This window comes from Culex pipiens, chromosome 3 (assembly GCF_016801865.2).
Source record: "Culex pipiens pallens isolate TS chromosome 3, TS_CPP_V2, whole genome shotgun sequence".
NCBI lineage: Eukaryota > Metazoa > Arthropoda > Insecta > Diptera > Culicidae > Culex > Culex pipiens.
The window spans coordinates 13,404,583-13,421,242 of record NC_068939.1 but is presented as its reverse complement, the minus strand read 5'-3'; the positions used below and the strand labels follow the sequence as shown (position 1 = coordinate 13,421,242).

The 16,660-nt window shown below is 44.6% G+C and overlaps 3 protein-coding genes across 3 annotated transcripts; 2 read left to right on the top strand and 1 right to left on the bottom strand.

The window, feature by feature from the left end:
- Nucleotides 1-522: 522 nt before the first annotated feature.
- Nucleotides 523-3,611, bottom strand: LOC120419486 (endoplasmic reticulum metallopeptidase 1-like). The gene is made up of 3 exons (XM_039582171.2): nucleotides 3,273-3,611; nucleotides 1,295-3,212; nucleotides 523-1,238 (listed from the first exon to the last, which is right to left on the bottom strand). Exons 1-3 carry the CDS (start codon nucleotides 3,308-3,310, stop codon nucleotides 567-569), a joined length of 2,628 nt encoding a protein of 875 aa, XP_039438105.1. The 5' UTR covers nucleotides 3,311-3,611; the 3' UTR covers nucleotides 523-566.
- A 410-nt stretch (nucleotides 3,612-4,021) lies between these two features.
- Nucleotides 4,022-6,939, top strand: LOC120419485 (endoplasmic reticulum metallopeptidase 1-like). Its single transcript, XM_039582170.2, has 3 exons — nucleotides 4,022-4,188; nucleotides 4,247-6,164; nucleotides 6,219-6,939. The coding sequence occupies exons 1-3, from the start codon at nucleotides 4,151-4,153 to the stop codon at nucleotides 6,888-6,890; spliced, it is 2,628 nt and encodes an 875-aa protein (XP_039438104.1). The 5' UTR covers nucleotides 4,022-4,150; the 3' UTR covers nucleotides 6,891-6,939.
- A 155-nt stretch (nucleotides 6,940-7,094) lies between these two features.
- On the top strand, nucleotides 7,095-10,094 carry LOC120419492 (endoplasmic reticulum metallopeptidase 1-like). The gene is made up of 5 exons (XM_052710985.1): nucleotides 7,095-7,221; nucleotides 7,288-7,420; nucleotides 7,482-8,753; nucleotides 8,809-9,312; nucleotides 9,371-10,094. Coding segments are annotated over exons 1-5 (2,586 nt in total). The 5' UTR covers nucleotides 7,095-7,219; the 3' UTR covers nucleotides 10,046-10,094.
- The last annotated feature ends 6,566 nt before the right edge of the window (nucleotides 10,095-16,660 follow it).

Genomic DNA, 16,660 nt, shown 5'->3' with positions numbered 1-16,660 from the left:
GGCGAGCCTCCTCCATCGTTCGGACCGTTCCCGAAGAGGCACATGGTCCTGAGTAGATATCCGAACTCCCTATGTACTCTCGCATCCTTGCCCGCACATCTGATCTGAAATGTGGCGAGAGAGCGGCCAGCATTCCACACACACCGTATACGTAGTATACGGAATCTGTGTCGAGTGCCGGAAGCGGAGGTTGAAAGAGAAGGGGGGGGGGTAGGGGACAGACATCAGTCGTTTTAACCGAGTTTTCGGTTGTTGTGTTCTTGCAGCAGCCGGTCGGGTAGTCGTCGACAGTCGTTCAGCGCTCGACACAGATGGATGTTTTTCAAAATCGATAAAATCTGCGGAAAAGTTTGGCACTTCATAAGCCGAGTTGATATATCTAGGGCAGCGCAATGAGCTGGAGGGTGGGATGAAATGTTTTAAGGAGCAAGTTTAAGAATTCGTAATCGAGGAGGATGCTGGGAGAGAAACAATAAACATGCAAATGGGCTTGATGGGAATATAACTTGGGTAAGAGTCGTATACTAGGAAGATCGAATTGCTTTTTTTTTATTTTCGATTGTAATTTAGAACACCCTGCTTTCCAGATAACTCGGGTACGCCACCACATGTGCGTAATCAGGAAAACCGTCAACAAACTGCTGGAACTCACCCGTCCTAGTCGCTCCGTTGTTCATGTAGTGTCCGACGACGTTCAGAATCAAGCTGGGCTCCGTGAGCGGTTTCCCCGCCGGATGTCCGATCACGACCCAGAACTCGTGCGGCGAGTAGTCATTCCCGTGCACAAAGTTGACATAGTGGACGTCCTGACCATTCCAGGGAACTCCAGTGTGCGGGACGTCACTGGAGAAGCTCCATGCGAGCATCCGGAAGCCCGCCAACGGTGACACGTAGAAGCTCATGTGCGATGGCCCCTGCATGGAGAAGTCGTACCGCGTAGCATTCACATCCACGGACTCCTTTCCGAGGAACTCCAGGATGACCGGTGGATCGAGGGCGGGTTTGTTCGCTGGCAGCCACCAGGCAATGTTCCGCCGAGCGTGGTACGTGTTCTGATAGTAAGGAATCCCGCAGTACAGCTCCCTGTCACACTCGTCTCCCAGCAGGGTAGCCCGCTCCATCTCCGGAACCGTATCCACGATCGTGTCGGGACTGTATACATCAAACGGATGAATGTAGAAGTGGCTGTCGGACTTGCGCAACTCTCCGCCGAACTCGTAAAAGTTGCGATCAAGGTGCTGAAACGATAACTCGTTGAAACCCTCTGACTAATTAAGATCTTAAATCTACTTACAAACACATAATACCGCTGGGGAGATGTCTCCGCACGATACGGGAAGCCAACGGGAGTCACCGATACGATAATGCTTATCACCCAAAACGCAACCACAAAGCCAAAGTACACGAACGGTTTACGCATCATGGCGACCAGCGGAGTAAGGAAGGGAGCGATCATCAATACAATTTCGATGGCAAACAGTGCGATCAGCATGTCCGGATTTGACTCTGCATTGCCTCGGTTTTGCAACGGAATGAACGTGCTGAACAGGGTCAGGGAAGTGCTGCTATAGTAAGCGATCGGGATGATCTGTCCAACCAGGTGCACGTAGATCCAGTGGAACTGCTTGAAGCGAACGATCATGTTGATGACCGTGCTTGCGTTGAAGAAAACAACCACGATTGTGAACATAAAGGCAGACCGTATTTCCAGCCCGGTCATGGCTACGAGAATCGCGATGAAGATCATCTGCTGGGCCATCAGAAACAGCATGATCCTCGTCTGGAGGAGGACGTCTTCAACTTTGTAGAACCTAATCAGCAGAACCGGACCCAGCACGGTGCAGATTATGAACGGACACATGTACAGTCCAAAGATCAACCAAACCTCCGTGAACCAGGACAATGCCCCACCGGCTGCGTTCATGATCACGGCCATTACCAACGAGAATCCGATACCCAAAGCAACCGAAATCAGCTGGACACCCAAACTGATGAAGAACTGTCCAACGATGCGACCATAGCTCACGTCATCATTCCTGGCCAAGATGAAAAACGATCCAAAGATCAACGCTATCCCAATGGCAGCCATTACTGCGTTGATGATGATACCAGCCCAGTCCGGGTAGTAAATCAGGAACCAGTTGAGGAAATCGAAAAAGATCGCCTTACTCCCCTTGTGTTCTTCTATGTTTGCAAGTTCTGGGGCGTTTGCGAGGGCTCGCACCAATCCGAGAATGTTATCCCCGGTGTGCTGTAAAGTCTCCATCGGTACAGTGTCAAGGGCATCGTACTGTGTATGGTACAGATATCCCCACGTACTGTGCGCAAAGTCCATCCCGGGCCGACCACCTTCTTCGTTGTAAACCTGATAATCGGTTCTGGACGGTACCAAACCCTCCTGGAAGAGTTCTTCCGCTGCAGCAGTACAGAACGGATACGACACATGGTCCCGGTAGTACTCCATCAGAAACGAATAGTACGGCCCGGCTTGGAACATGACCTCGCGACCACCGCTGGACGAAGAGTCCAAGTTGATGAACGTCCTGATCCGCTCCCACCAGCGATGCTGCGTAAATGCGTGAGCCCCTTGCAAGGCATTTTCCTCAAACCCGTTGAACACAAACACCACTCCGTGCTGATACGCGGTACTGTCCAGCGAGAGTTGTCTCAAAACCTCCAGCATTACGACGACCATCGTGCCAGCGTCCCCGGCTCCAGGGCTCTGCGCGACACTATCAAAGTGCGTACCGATCATCAAGTAATTCTCCGGCTCTGGACCAGCTGCCGGCGTCAGCTTCACCACCACATTCTGCACACCCTGGTAGACACTGGTCATCGGGTACAGCTCGTAGCCAAAGAACATGTTACCGTCCTGTTGCTGAACCTCAAGCTCGAATTTGTGCGCCGGATTCGCTCCAGCAATGATGTTCTCGATCGTCGATCGAAGAAAGTTCACCGTGAACACCTCGTTCGTTTGTCCCCCACCAACTCGTGGTCCTCGGCTGGTGAGCGTCACCAGGTGCTCCTTGGCGACCTGAGCTATGAACCGACCCGGATTACCTGCCTGATCCGACGTTGTCAACGCGGTTGGAAGCGAACTCCAGTTCAGATAAACCAGGAAGTACAGTCCGATGACAGCGGCCGTGATGGCGAAGGACCACATCACGGAGATGGTCTGGCCATAGCTGCCGTCAAGTTCTGCCGCTCGATCGCTGAAATTCGTGAGGGGTTAAGACTATGAGAATGAGTCACGTTGAACCGCAGTAACTCACGCCTTAAGTCGTAATCGGTCCCGGTAGGATTTGAACATGTCGCACTTGCTTCAGCGCTGGGTTGATACTGTTACGTTTTGGTGGACGACCAGCCATTGTGCACCCACGAAGTCAATTTTGGTTTTGATTGCCTTATCGACAGATGAGTAACTTATCTGTGGAAGAAGTTATTTTCGTTGCCGAATGCTTTCAACGACGTATTGTTTAAATCACTTCTTGTAATTTATTCGCATAAAGAAGGTATTAGACTATGGCAAACAACCAAACAAATTCGCACATTTTCGCGTTTGACAGTTGTTCAAACAAACAACGCAGACAAACTGGCAAACTGTCAAAATGTGCGATTTTGTTTGTTTGTTTGCCGTAGTCTATTACCTCCTTAAGTAAATTCGAAATTAATGGAATGTTTAAAAGATTTCAAACTAAATCAGTTGGCGTTGAGTTCAGTTGTCCAATACATAAAGAATTTATTGTTTGACAAAAAGTCTCCCAGAGTCCCCTCACCTAAGGTTTTGCTGATCGTTCATTAATCGAGCTACTTTGCTTTGCTTGCGGCGAGGTGCATGCAGTTTTGCGTTGTTCGCAGTATGGAACAACGCCGGTGCTGGCGATATCGATGACGTCGATGAATTCTTCGGCGGCGAGTATCGTTACTAATATTATTTTATTTGAAGCTGCATTTCAAAAGTGCTAAAAATATAAATTTTAAGTAATCCAAAATGCATCGCTCGGACAATTATACTTTTTGGCCAGCCCAAAATCTTAGATAAGCAATTCGCCGTAACGATAAGGCATTTTTGGTTCAAAGTAAACCCGTTTATCTCTTCCGCCCCAAAACCCCCTTTTCAGTTGTGAACTGGAGGTCCGACGAACTGGTCATGTTTAAATCGTACAGAAAGCGTTTGCGGCTAAAGTCGTAAGTAATCAAACCGAACTCTCAGCTGAGTCATTACACCACAGTTGAACACTTTCAGCGATCGTGCCGCGGAACAGGACGAAAGTTATGGCCAAACCATCTCCGTGCTGTGGTCCTTTGCCATCACGGCCGCTGTCATCGGACTGTACTTTCTGGTTTATCTGAACTGGGTCACGCTACCAACCGCGTTGACAACGTCGGATCAGGCAGGCAATCCGGGTCGGTTTATCGCCCAGGTCGCCAAGGAGAACCTGGTGACGCTCACCAGCAATGGGCCACGAGTTGGTGGGGGACAAACGAACGAGGTGTTCACGGTGAACTTTCTTCGATCGACGATCGAGAACATCATTGCTGAGGCGAATCCGGTGCACAAATTCGAGCTTGAGGTTCAGCAACAGCGTGGTAGCATGCTGTTTGACTACATAAGCTACCCGATGACCAGTGCCTACCAGGGTGTCCAGAACGTGCTGGTGAAGATAACTCCGGCAACGGGACCGGAGCCACAGCACTACCTAATGCTGAGTTCACACTTTGACAGCGTAGCTCAAAGTCCTGGCGCTGGTGATGACGGAACGATGACCGTTGTAATGTTGGAGGTTTTGAGACAGCTCTCGTTGGACAGTACCGCGTATCAGCACGGGGTGGTGTTTGTGTTCAACGGGTTTGAGGAAAATGGCCTGCAGGGAGCTCACGCGTTTGTGCTGCATCCGTGGTGGGACAGGGTCAGGACGTTCATCAACATGGACGTGGCGGCGAATGGAGGTCGCGAGATCATGTTCCAAGCCGGTCCGTACTATTCGTTTTTGATGGAATATTATCGAGACTACGTCAAGCATCCGTTCTGTACGGCACTAGCTGAGGAACTCTTCCAGGCGGACCTCGTTCCGTCGGAAACAGATTACTTTGTGTACACCAAGGTCGGTGGTCGACCTGGGATGGACTTTGCACACAGTACGTGGGGATATTTGTACCATACACAGTACGATGCCATTGACACGATCCCGATGGAAACCTTGCAGCATACCGGAGATAACATTCTTGGTTTGACGCGTGCTCTTGCCAACGCTCCAGAACTTGAAAATATGAAGGAGCACTCCTATGATAAAGCGGTATTTTTCGATTTCCTCAACTGGTTCCTGGTCTACTACCCGGACTGGGCCGGCATCGCGATCAATACGTTGATGGCTATGCTTGGGATTGGATTGATCTTTGGATCGTTCGATATCATGGCCAGCGATAACGACGTGACGTACGGCCGCATCGTCGCACAGTTCTTCATCAATTTCGGTGTCCAGCTGCTTTCGATCGCCGTCGGTATCGGCTTCTCGATACTGATGGCCGTGATCATGAACGCAGCCGGTGGAGCCATGTCCTGGTTCACGGAAGTGTGGCTAATCTCCGGATTGTACATGTGCCCGTTCATCATCTGTACCGTGCTGGGACCGGTTCTGCTGATCATGTTCTACAAAGTTGAAGACGTCCTGCTCCAGACGAGGATCATGCTGTTCCTGATGGCCCAGCAGATGATCTTCATCGTAATTATGATGGTCATGACCGGAATGGAAATTCGATCGGCCTACATATTTGCCATCGTAGTCATCTTCTTCAACGCAAGCACGATCGTCAACATGATCATCCGCTTCAAGCAGTTCCACTGGATCTACGTGCACCTGATCGGACAGATCATCCCGATCGCCTATTTCAGCAGCTTCTCGCTAACCGTGTTCAGCACGTTCATTCCGATGCAGAACCGTGGCAACGCCGAGTCAAATCCGGACATGCTGATCGCACTGTTTGCCGTTGTGATCGGACTCATGATCACGACGTTCCTCACTCCACTCGTCGCCATGATGCGTAAACCGTTCGTGTACTTTGGCTTTGTGGTAGCATTCTGGGCCATTTCGATTATTGTATCGGTGACTCCAGTTGGCTTTCCGTACCGCGCGGAGACGTCACCTCAACGATATTACGTATTCGTAAGTATGTAGGCTACCTAAATCGGACAAACACTCAACACAATCTACTTTCAGCACCTGGATCGCAACTTTTACGAGTTCGACGGCCGGCTGCGCAAGTCCGACAGCCACTTTTACATCCACCCGCAGGACGTGTTCTCGCCGGCCACGATCATGGATACGGTTCCGGAGATGGCACGCGCCACCCAGCTGGGCGACGAGTGTGACCGGGAGCTGTACTGCGGGATCCCGTTCTACCAGAGTGGGTTCCACGCGCGGAGAAACGTAGCTTGGTGGCTGCCAGCCGAGAAGCCGGACCTCAAGCCGAAGGTCACGCTGGAATTCGTCGGCAAGACGGCGATTGATGCGGACCTCACACGGTACGAGTTTGTCACGCAAGGACCTTCGCACATGAGCTTCTACGTGTCACCGTTGGAGGGATACTACCTGTACAAGTGGAGCTTCTCCAGCGAAGTTCCTCGCAGCGGAGTTCGCTGGCGGGGGCAAGATGTACACTTTGTCAACTTTGTGCACGGGATCGACTACTCGCCGCTTCGCTTCTGGGTCGTGATCATGCATCCGGCGGGGAAACCGCTTACGGAACCCAGCCTGATCCTGAACGTCGTGGGTCAGTACATGAACAACGAGGAGCCCAGGACGGCCGAGTTCCAGCAGTTTGTAGACCATTTCCCCGATTATGCCCACGTCGTCGCGTACCCGAGCTATCTTGAAAGCAGGGTGTTCTAAGATAAGATTCGATATCAGCTTAATAAAGTCGGCGAAATCCGCGATTGCCCCTCGATTGTTTCGATTCGTTACGCCGAATTGGTCATTCTTCGGGTTATCGCTCAGTCGGTTGTACCGACCAACACAAACATACAAAGTTAATTTAAATTCTTCGAGTTCCAAATTAGTCGCGAACCAGCTGTGGAGATAAGCGTGTGCGCTTGCCTGCCTGCCTGCGCCAGGTTGATAGCGCCAATCAAATGTCGTGTAGTACCATCTCTGGCTAGCAGAAGATAAGTCGCGAACCAGTGCTAATTAGACCATCTTGGTGAGTGCATTCAAGCCCCGAAATGTAAGTCTCGCTTGTTCTCGTACTACCGAGTGATTCATTACCGTTGTGAGTCATTTTGTTTTTTAGGAAACTCTCTCGGAGTCACGTGATTCCGCTGTGCTGGAGTGTCCTGATACCGGCACTCGGAATCGGGATCTACTTTCTGGCGTACTGGAACTGGTCGACGCTACCGGAAGGTGTAACGCTAGCTGAAGAACAGGTACTGGTGGCGTCGTGCAGTCTGTCAGCGCGTTTACAGTGTTTTTCCTCGTATCGTTTAGACGCACACAGAGCCGGAGTTTGTAGCTGAACGTGCTCACAACCATCTGCGCACGTTGACCAGTCGCGGACCGCGCGTCGTCGGAAGCGCTGCGAATGAGGTATTCGCCGTCAACTTTTTGGTGGAGACTGTAAATGAAATCATACGAGGTGCGGACACCTCGAATCTGATCACCGTGGAGGTTCAGGAAGCTGCGGGAAGCTACTTTCTGGACTACAAGGACTATCCGATCACGGGCTATTACCGAGATGTTCAGAACGTAGTGGTAACGCTGAGAAAGCGATCCGATAGGCAGTTTAGCGGGCGATACCTGCTGCTGAACGCTCACTTTGACAGTGCGGTGACGAGTCCCGGCGCCGGTGATGACGGAACCATGACCGTGGTCATGCTGGAAGTCCTACGCCAAATGTCCAAGTACGACCTACCCCTTCAACATGGGATTATCTTCCTGTTTAACGGCTGCGAAGAAAACATGATGCAGGGAGCTCACGGATTCGTCACCGGACATCGGCTAGCAGCGAACGTGTCGGCCTTCATCAACCTGGACGTGGCCGCCAACGGAGGTCGCGAGATCATGTTCCAGTCTGGGCCAGACTTCCCCTTTCTGATGAACTATTACCAACGGTACGCGAAGCGTCCGTACGCCAACTCGCTGGGCGAGGAAGTCTTCCAGCTGGGATTGGTTCCGTCTTTCACGGACTTTGAAACCCTGTCCCAGGTTGGGAACTGGCCCGGCATGGACTTTGCCTTGGCGTCCTACGGATACCTGTATCACACAAAGTATGACGCGTTCGAGACCATTTCGGAGTCTACGCTGCAGCACATCGGGGACAATCTGCTCCCGCTAACGATCGGGTTGGCGCAAGCCGAGGAACTGTTGGACGTGGAAAAGTACCGCGAAGATTCGCCGACGTTCTTCGACTTTATGCACCTGTTCAAGATCACGTACAAGCGAGCTGTAGCGTACGCCGTAAATTGCACCGTGGGGATTGTCGGACTGGGCTTGATCGTTGGAACGGTTGTGATGATGGTCCGGATGGAGGGAGCCAATTTGGGGCAGATTCTAATGGAATGCGGTTTGTCGTTGATCGTACAAACTTCGTCGATTGTGGTGGGAGCAGGTGTTAGTTTGGTTGTGGCGGTGATCGTTGATGCTGTTGGACGATCAATGTCTTGGTTTACCTCTACTTGGTTACTGTTTGGACTGTACTTTGTACCTTTTATTGCCTGTCTGGTTTTAGGTCCGTGGCTGTACATCAGGTTCCGGAGAGTTGTAAGTTACGATCACAAACCCATTTTGAACCCCGTAATTTATCAGGTCTTTCCAGGACTTTCTCAACAACCAAGGTCGCGTGCTGCTCTTCCTACACGCACAGTGCTTCATCTACATTGCCCTGCTGCTAACCTTCACCATCGGAGGTATCCGCTCGGCGTACCTCCTCTTATTCCCGATCATCTTTCACTCCCTAACGACCCTAATCAACATGGCCATCAAGTTCAAGCTCAACTTCTGGATCTACGTTCACCTCACCGGCCAGCTGATCCCGTTGATCTACTTCTGCTCACTGACCACGACGGTGTTTGCCGTGTTTATTCCGATGACCGGCCGCGGAGATCCCACCGCCAATCCCGACCTGATGATGGCGCTGTTTAGCGTGCTAATGTCACTGTTTCTAGTCGGACTGTCGGCTCCGTTGATCGTACTGCTGCCCAAGATCAGGTACTTCTTCATCGTAGCAGGCCTGCTGTTTGTTACCACGATCGTGGTGATGTTTACGTCCGTTGGGTTCCCGTTCCGGGAAGCTACAACGCCCCAACGGTACTACATCTTTGTGAGTATTGTAACCGCATGCTGATCAAAACCAAGTCTAAGTTCAACGATCCTTCCAGCACCAAGAACGCAACTTTTACGCTTACGACGGTTCACTGCGAGATTCCGGTACAAACTTCTTCCTCTACCCGATGGATCGGCACACACCGGACCTACTATTCCAGGAAGTGCCCATTTGGAAACAAAGATCCGCTCCCGTTGAAGAACTCTGCGACAAAGAGCTATACTGCGGATTCCCGTTCTACATCAACCGGTACCACCGCCAACGCCAGCAAAGCTACTGGATGTCCGCTCAGTCGCGACCGCACTTCCCAGTTCCGATCAGCTTCAGCCTGACTTCGAAGCAAGACATAACCTCAACAGTCCGAAGATTCCGGTTCACAATCGAAGGCCCCAACCTGATGGGACTGTACATTTCACCGCTCCGAGGAAACGACCTTATTGGGTGGACATTCAGCGATTCGATTCCACCCAGTGGCGTGCCCTGGAACGGACAGTCCGTGCACTACGTGAACCTCCTGCAAGCCAAGTCACGAGCTCCGTGGGAGTTTTTCTTGGACATTGAGTCGACTACTGGGTTGAAGGACGGGCCCATGGTTGTGATATCGCTTGCGGCGCACTACATGTACCACGAGGAGCAGCACGTCGAAGAATTTAAGAATTTGACGCAGCAGATGCCAGCGTACATGAACACTGTGGCGTATCCGAGCTTCTTGGAAAATAGAGAGTTCTGATTTCGACGTTGGAAACGACGCCAATAAAGCTAGTCATTTTTGTAACATTTTAACTTTTTTTTCTTTATTCTTCGGCCGGTTGTTTAACAAAGTAGCCCCACGGGATGTGACCATAGTACGGATCCAAGGAGCCACGGAAGACTCGAATCTCGACCCGTTTCAACGGTTTCTGCGATCGTGTGTAGCGAGGTAATCGCAGTGTCTGGTCACGGCATGCTGCGATGTCGATCAATGCTGATAGAAGCTGCAAATTTTCAATTAAATCTTTGACAACTTTGAAGTTTAAAAAAAACACTCACCAAAAGAGAACAAATCAATCGAAGTAAATTTAACATTATTTCAAATCGCAGCGTGCACTACCGAACACCAACGGAATGCAACTAAAAAGGGCCAAAAGGGAACCGACCGCTTTATAGGGGGGAAGTAAAAAAGCCGTTAAACCGATTATGAAACACCTCAATCTCTAGTCAGTCGTCGCAGAGGAAAAAAAAGGTAGCTCACAGAGAAATGGAAATTGATTTCGATTTGCGTTGCACGGGGTGCATTTCGATATGAAGGTACCTATCCAGCTTTTTAAGCGAAAATGGCGTTCGAATGGTGAACGCCCGAAATGTCAAAATCGCGCAGTGGTACCAACATTGCGAAAAAAGTGTCCCATGGCATGACAGCCACATTTTTTGTCTAATGTTGGTGCTACTGCGCGATTTTGACATATCGGACGTTCAACATTCGAACGCCATCTTCGCTTAAAAACCTGGATAGGTGCCATCGGGTACTTTGCCCCAGGGAAAATTTTGTCACGCGTTTTGAGACGTTGAAAGAAAAAAGCGTTTGCGAAATGAAACGCATGGCGGACGAGAGACGTTCTGATTGAGTGATTGCTTTTATTATCAATCGTGCCATGATTTTTCGTTGGAAGATATGGATTTTGCTTTGATGATTAAACAGGGTGGCCACTCAAGTCGGGAATTCTCCAAAGTCCACGAAAAATCGGGAAAAGTCGGGAATCCCAAGCATACCAGTTTGAAAAATATTTTCAAACTCTTGAATAATTTTAAAATATTTTGTACACCTTTGAAATTAATTTCACTCATTTCGTCTTTAGCATCGAACTTCACATTTAGGGTTCCTTTCGAGGTTCCTTTCCTTATTTCAATCTTTATGAGAATGAAAAGGCCTTTTAAGACATAAGACGTTAAAAATCGTAATGAATTTCAGAAGATAATTGTGGCATGTTTTTGACCCATTTTTTTATGAACACGATGATTGTTATTTATTTTTGACTAAGTTTATCGAACAAATGAGAACATAACATATAACTTCAAATAACAACTTGACCAGCGTATAGTTATGATTCTGATTTTGTTTCATTTTGCAAAATTGGTTGAATATTTAAAAAATGAATCCAAGTTCAGTTTGGCATAGTTTTTATTTGTGGTCAATTTGTTTAAATGTTCGTTCAGTCATTTCAAATGTAGTTTCCAAATATTTGATTCCCTTAAACTTTTGTGTGATAGACTATAGATAAAGCTTCGTTTTCAGTTTTCGGAAAACTTAAATATCGAAAATAATACAAACGTTTTTTTGTCCTGAATGAAAAAATGTAAAAACTGTTTTACATTTTAAAAATATTTCAAAACCTTGAAATTCTAAAAAAATGGTTGGTAAAAAAATTAATCAAAATTTTGGACTCTCAGATATGGTCAGTATATTGATGAATTTACGAAAATATAGTTTTTCTGAAGTTTTACATTTTTTCACGTTTTGTGCTTTGAAAATTCAAAATTTGTACAAAGCTTAAAAAGCCTCCACTTGTTAAGAAATTTATTAATGAACTCTCAATAACTTGTAAAAAAAATCATGTTTTTTTGTGAGAAAAAATTAATTAAAATTTGCATTGGCTTGATTAAATTAATAAGATTTTGTTTGAGTTATAACAAATAAGTTTAGAGAACTTTTTTTAAAGAAACATTCGTATGAAATAAGTGGTTTAATATGAAATGTTGTCAAACTGAAGTTTTTATTGAACATTAAAACATTTTAATACTGGCACTTCGATAAATCGAAATTGATTCATAAAATAAAATAGCAAAATTTATAAAATTTTAAAAGATACTTCGTAAAACATCTTTTAAACAAATTCATAGATATTTTTAAATTCTTTGAAAAATAATAACTTTAAGGGTGCACAGCAACGAAGGAAGTTGTTGTTTTCTTATTCCAAAATTGTCAAACTTACGGACCCAATCCTGCAACAACGGGATTGTAAAATTAGTCAAACTTTGTTGTAAATTACTTTATGGACGGTACTTTTGAGGATGAATAAAAATATATTTCGATTCTACCCGTAGTTTTGAATATACTAAAATGTCTGTAACAAAACTCTGGGTGTAAAAGCTCTGTTTGATGTGCACCGTTAATCAAGTGAAAAAATATCTTAATATTTGATAAAAAATATAAACATAAGAATAAAATTTAAAATTTTGTTATCTTTAACTTTTTGTCATCATCATTTTCATTGCCAGTAGAAACGAAGTTTCAAAAAAACTTTATGTTTGGTTATTTAAAAAATAAAAATTGAAAATATATTTATTTACTTAAATTGTCTGATTTTTTTTTTATTTTGTCCAGCAGTTTATATTGACTTTTTATAAAGAGTTTTTGAAATGAAATCATTCTTCAGATAAGAAATACCTATTTTTTGAGGTTCTGGGAAAGTCGGGAAAAAGTCGGGAATTTGAAAATGGGATTTGAGTGGTCACCCTGTGATTATATTTTGGACATAAAATACTTATGTTGTTGATTGTAATTTTCACATTCCTTGACATGCTATGAAAAAAAAATCATAAATCAGATATCATCACGAGGAAGTCAATTACATTGTAAAGACCCCGTTTCTCAACCACTGCTGAAATTGGATAAAATTGACCAATTACTTGACACCAGTAATGAATGATGGATTTGTCTAGTTAAGAAATCGAAGAGCAAATCGACGCTGTCGTGCTGTCTTGTAGCACCCACCATTTCGACGTTCCGAGACCCCTGTGTCAAACGCGTTCTGGCTTGAAATCCCTTTGGCCAATTGTTGCACTTACATCAATTTTCCGGATGTGTCAAGATAGCAAAACAAGATTCAAACTTCTTTCATATGAGAAGTGAAAAAAATCCGCGGAGCTTTTTTGTTTTTTTTTTTTTAATATCTCAGGATTGAAATCGAATTTTGAGGATCTGTGAAGGTCAAAAGATGAGGCATTGTTAGCTGTACAAAATGGCGTTCTTAACTCAATTTGGCCCAAAATGCACTTGTGACAAGTTAGCACGACGGCGACGAAATGATTCATTTATTGAGAAAAAAAAAAACTTTACGTTTTCGCTACTACAAATAACAAAAATATCTGCAGACATTTTTGTTATTTCTAGCAGCGAAAATTTCAAAATTGGCAAATATTATTTTTTTCCTAAAACTTGCATAGCTCAGCCAGTTGTAAACCAAATTGGATGCTTCTGGCTGCATTTGAGAGGTATTTAAAAGTTGATAATTTTACTAATCTTGGAATTTTGATTGACCCCTCCCCCCTTTTTTGCTCTCAAACTGGGAAAGATTATTATCACAACCTGGCCCCACTGTGCGACGCAAGGCTCGAGCTAAAATTCTCAGTGAGAACAGTCGTGGGTAGGCCTATGGGTGCCCAATTGTTGTGAAAAAGTTAAATTCAAAGAAAATATATGGCTGACAACTTCTATCTTTAATCACTTCTCCATGGTGCGTCCATCCAGGGAATTCCCGGGACAAAAACCCGGGATTTTTCCAAAACCGGGAATTCCCGAATCCCGGGATTTTTTATGATTTTCCCGGGAATTCCCGAAATTGAAGAAAAATCAAATTTTATTCTGGATTTTGTTGTGGAATCAGATAACAAGTTGAATTCTTAGTAATCGATAAGAATTTTAAAGCATTAACATTTTTATTCGGCATATATTAGCTTTCATTTGGCTTAAAAGGGAAAATTGTTTAAATTTTAGATTACATAATTCATAGCGCTTTAAATATTTTATATTTGGTTATTTTATATTTTTAAAAGACTGGGTATTATATTAACGTATATTTATGATTTTGATTTAAAAAAAAAACTAACAAAAATATTTTTCATCGAATTAAGACAGCCGTTGTTGCCCTTTTTTGCATAATGTTTTGATTGACTTCATTAGAACAGGAACAGAACAAAACAACAAGTACATCGATTTCCAAATTGCTCTGAAATCTCCTGTAACTATTCGACTGTAATGTCGATTTTACCCAGCTGGCAGTAGTAACTCAAAGATAATTTTTAAAATATGTTTTATATGAAACATGAAATTAAAAACTTATTTAAAATTTTACATTGACCGGTATTATTTTATTTGTTTTCGCTTCTTGTTTTTTTTTTAAACATTTTCAAAGAAATTTTTCTGGCTAGTCACGTCATCTACAAAAATAAATTAAAAAATATGTTTAAAAAAGACATACTCAATTTGAATCACAGTGTATTTTAAATTGTGTTTAATTCAAAATCCAAAGCAAAACACAGATAAAAAAACTAATTTTTAATTTTTTTAAGCAATCTAAAAACTGCTGTCCTTGTTTCGATTTAAGTGTAGATTATCACCAATTAATATTTTGAGCTTATTCCATGATTTTATGCTTGAAAACATAACCACTAAAATGAAAACATAATTTTTTTGACTGTTTCAAAAATTTCCCGGGATCCCGGGAAATCCCGGGATTTAAAAAATATTTTTCCCGTTTCCCGGGAAATTCAAAACCCGGGAAAATTGGACGCCCTACTTCTCCAGCATCAAAAATACATTCTTGCAAAATTTGTATCGTGTGTGTGTGTGTGTGGTCCAATCCAATACACGCTAACCGGTAGCGAAATTATGGGAAAGTATAATTTGTATCAGACTGTGTATATGCCGAATGCTGATACAGCTTATCTCAGTCCCGGGTATTAGGTGGTGACAGCCCTCGCGCTGCTTCCAACGACCCATTTCAGAATGACAGAGCTCCTTGCGGTCCAATTCCGAGGTCGCTGGGCATTGTTCGGCCCCGCCTAAACATAGAAGCAAGCATCTGAAGGAAACTCGATCTATATTTAGACTTCCAATCCCCTCAGGCAAATCAGGGATCAGCGCGTATTTAATATGAGAAGATAACATGTTTCAACACTACGGATCAATTCACTGCTAGAGTGTAAACCTTCTGATGGCCGACTGCTTAGCGTCCCAGACCACCAATCCAAAGGTGTGAGTTCGAATCTCACCTGATTTCATTTTAGTTTTTATTCATATTCAAATTCCTGATTCCAAATTTCAAAGGTACCGACCGGGATTAGATCCCTGAACCTTCTGCTTGGGAGACAGAAGCCATAACCATTAAGCCACGGAGCCGGTTATTCTTGCAAAATTTGTATCGTGTTGGTAAAATATTACTTTTCTTGAAATAAGTTTCAATTTTTATTATATCCCTAGTTCTGTCTCGATGCCGCCATCATGCGACCGATGACACCACGTGTTCCGCTTGGGGAGTGTTCTTTTATTACATAACGCAGTAGGGGGGAGTGGGGGTCGAAGGCGTTGCTAGGCTCCATACAAAATTTTTAAAATTTGTATGGACATTTTGTTACGAGGGGAGAGGGGGTCCAAAAATCATTTTTTTGTGCGTTACGTAATAAAAGAACGCTCCGTTGTTTATCAACAAAACTGCAGCTGGATGGCGAGACAAAGTGAGGGGGGTGAGGTTTTGACATTTGTAATCCGGTATCTGACCCGCCGCCTATTACGACGGTTGTTTCCAACGGCCGAGTCCTATATGTAACTGACCGTACAATATAATCTTGAATAAAAAAGGGTGTAAAGGATACAACGTCATGATTCGAATTCCCGGACGCTTCGAAACCCGGACACTTCATCTTGTTTTATCAATTATATGGATATAAGTTCGCATTATGAATGTCAAAACTGTATTATTTGATGAATTCCAACATCAACTTTCATTTTAAGTTTGTTTGAACGCTGTAGTTAATGCCAAAACAATTAAATACTATAAAATTATAAGTTTACCAAAACTGCGAAACATTTCACTTGAAATATTTCATAGGCGTCCGAAGCACCGGGAGACAAAGCAGAAATTTATGGTTTCGATTTCCTTAAATTCTAGATTTTTTTTATATAAACTATCGATTGTTTTGATGTTAACAGCTTATTTGAGACCTAAAGAATGCCATTCACTAACATTTCAGTCCAAATTTGTGCGATTCATAAGTAAAATCGAGTGTCCGGAATTCGAAGCAAAAGTGTCCGGATTTCGAATCCGCTTTTATCAGTGTCCGGGATTCGAAGCACAACAAATAATTTTAATTTTAAAATTCTGATGAAATATTGTTAGAAAAGACATATTTTGCATGCATTTTCTTGAAACTGACTGTTTATACTACATCCTGATGATATTTCTATATTTCCAACTTATTACATGATTTTTTGCCAGCTATAACAAAAATGACGTCACTTGGCGGTGCCACCGTCGTCACTGCTGAGAATTCCTGGCTTAACAATGTAGAGCAGCTCAACAGTTTCGAA

Excerpts from the sequence above, each read along its gene's own strand:
- LOC120419486 (XM_039582171.2), bottom strand. The coding sequence starts at position 3,310 with ATGTTCAAATCCTACCGGGACCGATTACGACTTAAGGC. Across the intron at positions 3,213-3,272 it reads GACCGATTACGACTTAAGGC|CGATCGAGCGGCAGAACTTG; the intron begins GTGAGTTACTGC and ends CACGAATTTCAG. Across the intron at positions 1,239-1,294 it reads CCCAGCGGTATTATGTGTTT|CACCTTGATCGCAACTTTTA; the intron begins GTAAGTAGATTT and ends TTATCGTTTCAG.
- LOC120419485 (XM_039582170.2), top strand. The coding sequence starts at position 4,151 with ATGTTTAAATCGTACAGAAAGCGTTTGCGGCTAAAGTC. Across the intron at positions 4,189-4,246 it reads AAGCGTTTGCGGCTAAAGTC|CGATCGTGCCGCGGAACAGG; the intron begins GTAAGTAATCAA and ends GAACACTTTCAG. Across the intron at positions 6,165-6,218 it reads CTCAACGATATTACGTATTC|CACCTGGATCGCAACTTTTA; the intron begins GTAAGTATGTAG and ends ATCTACTTTCAG.
- LOC120419492 (XM_052710985.1), top strand. Across the intron at positions 7,421-7,481 it reads TAACGCTAGCTGAAGAACAG|ACGCACACAGAGCCGGAGTT; the intron begins GTACTGGTGGCG and ends CGTATCGTTTAG. Across the intron at positions 9,313-9,370 it reads CCCAACGGTACTACATCTTT|CACCAAGAACGCAACTTTTA; the intron begins GTGAGTATTGTA and ends CGATCCTTCCAG.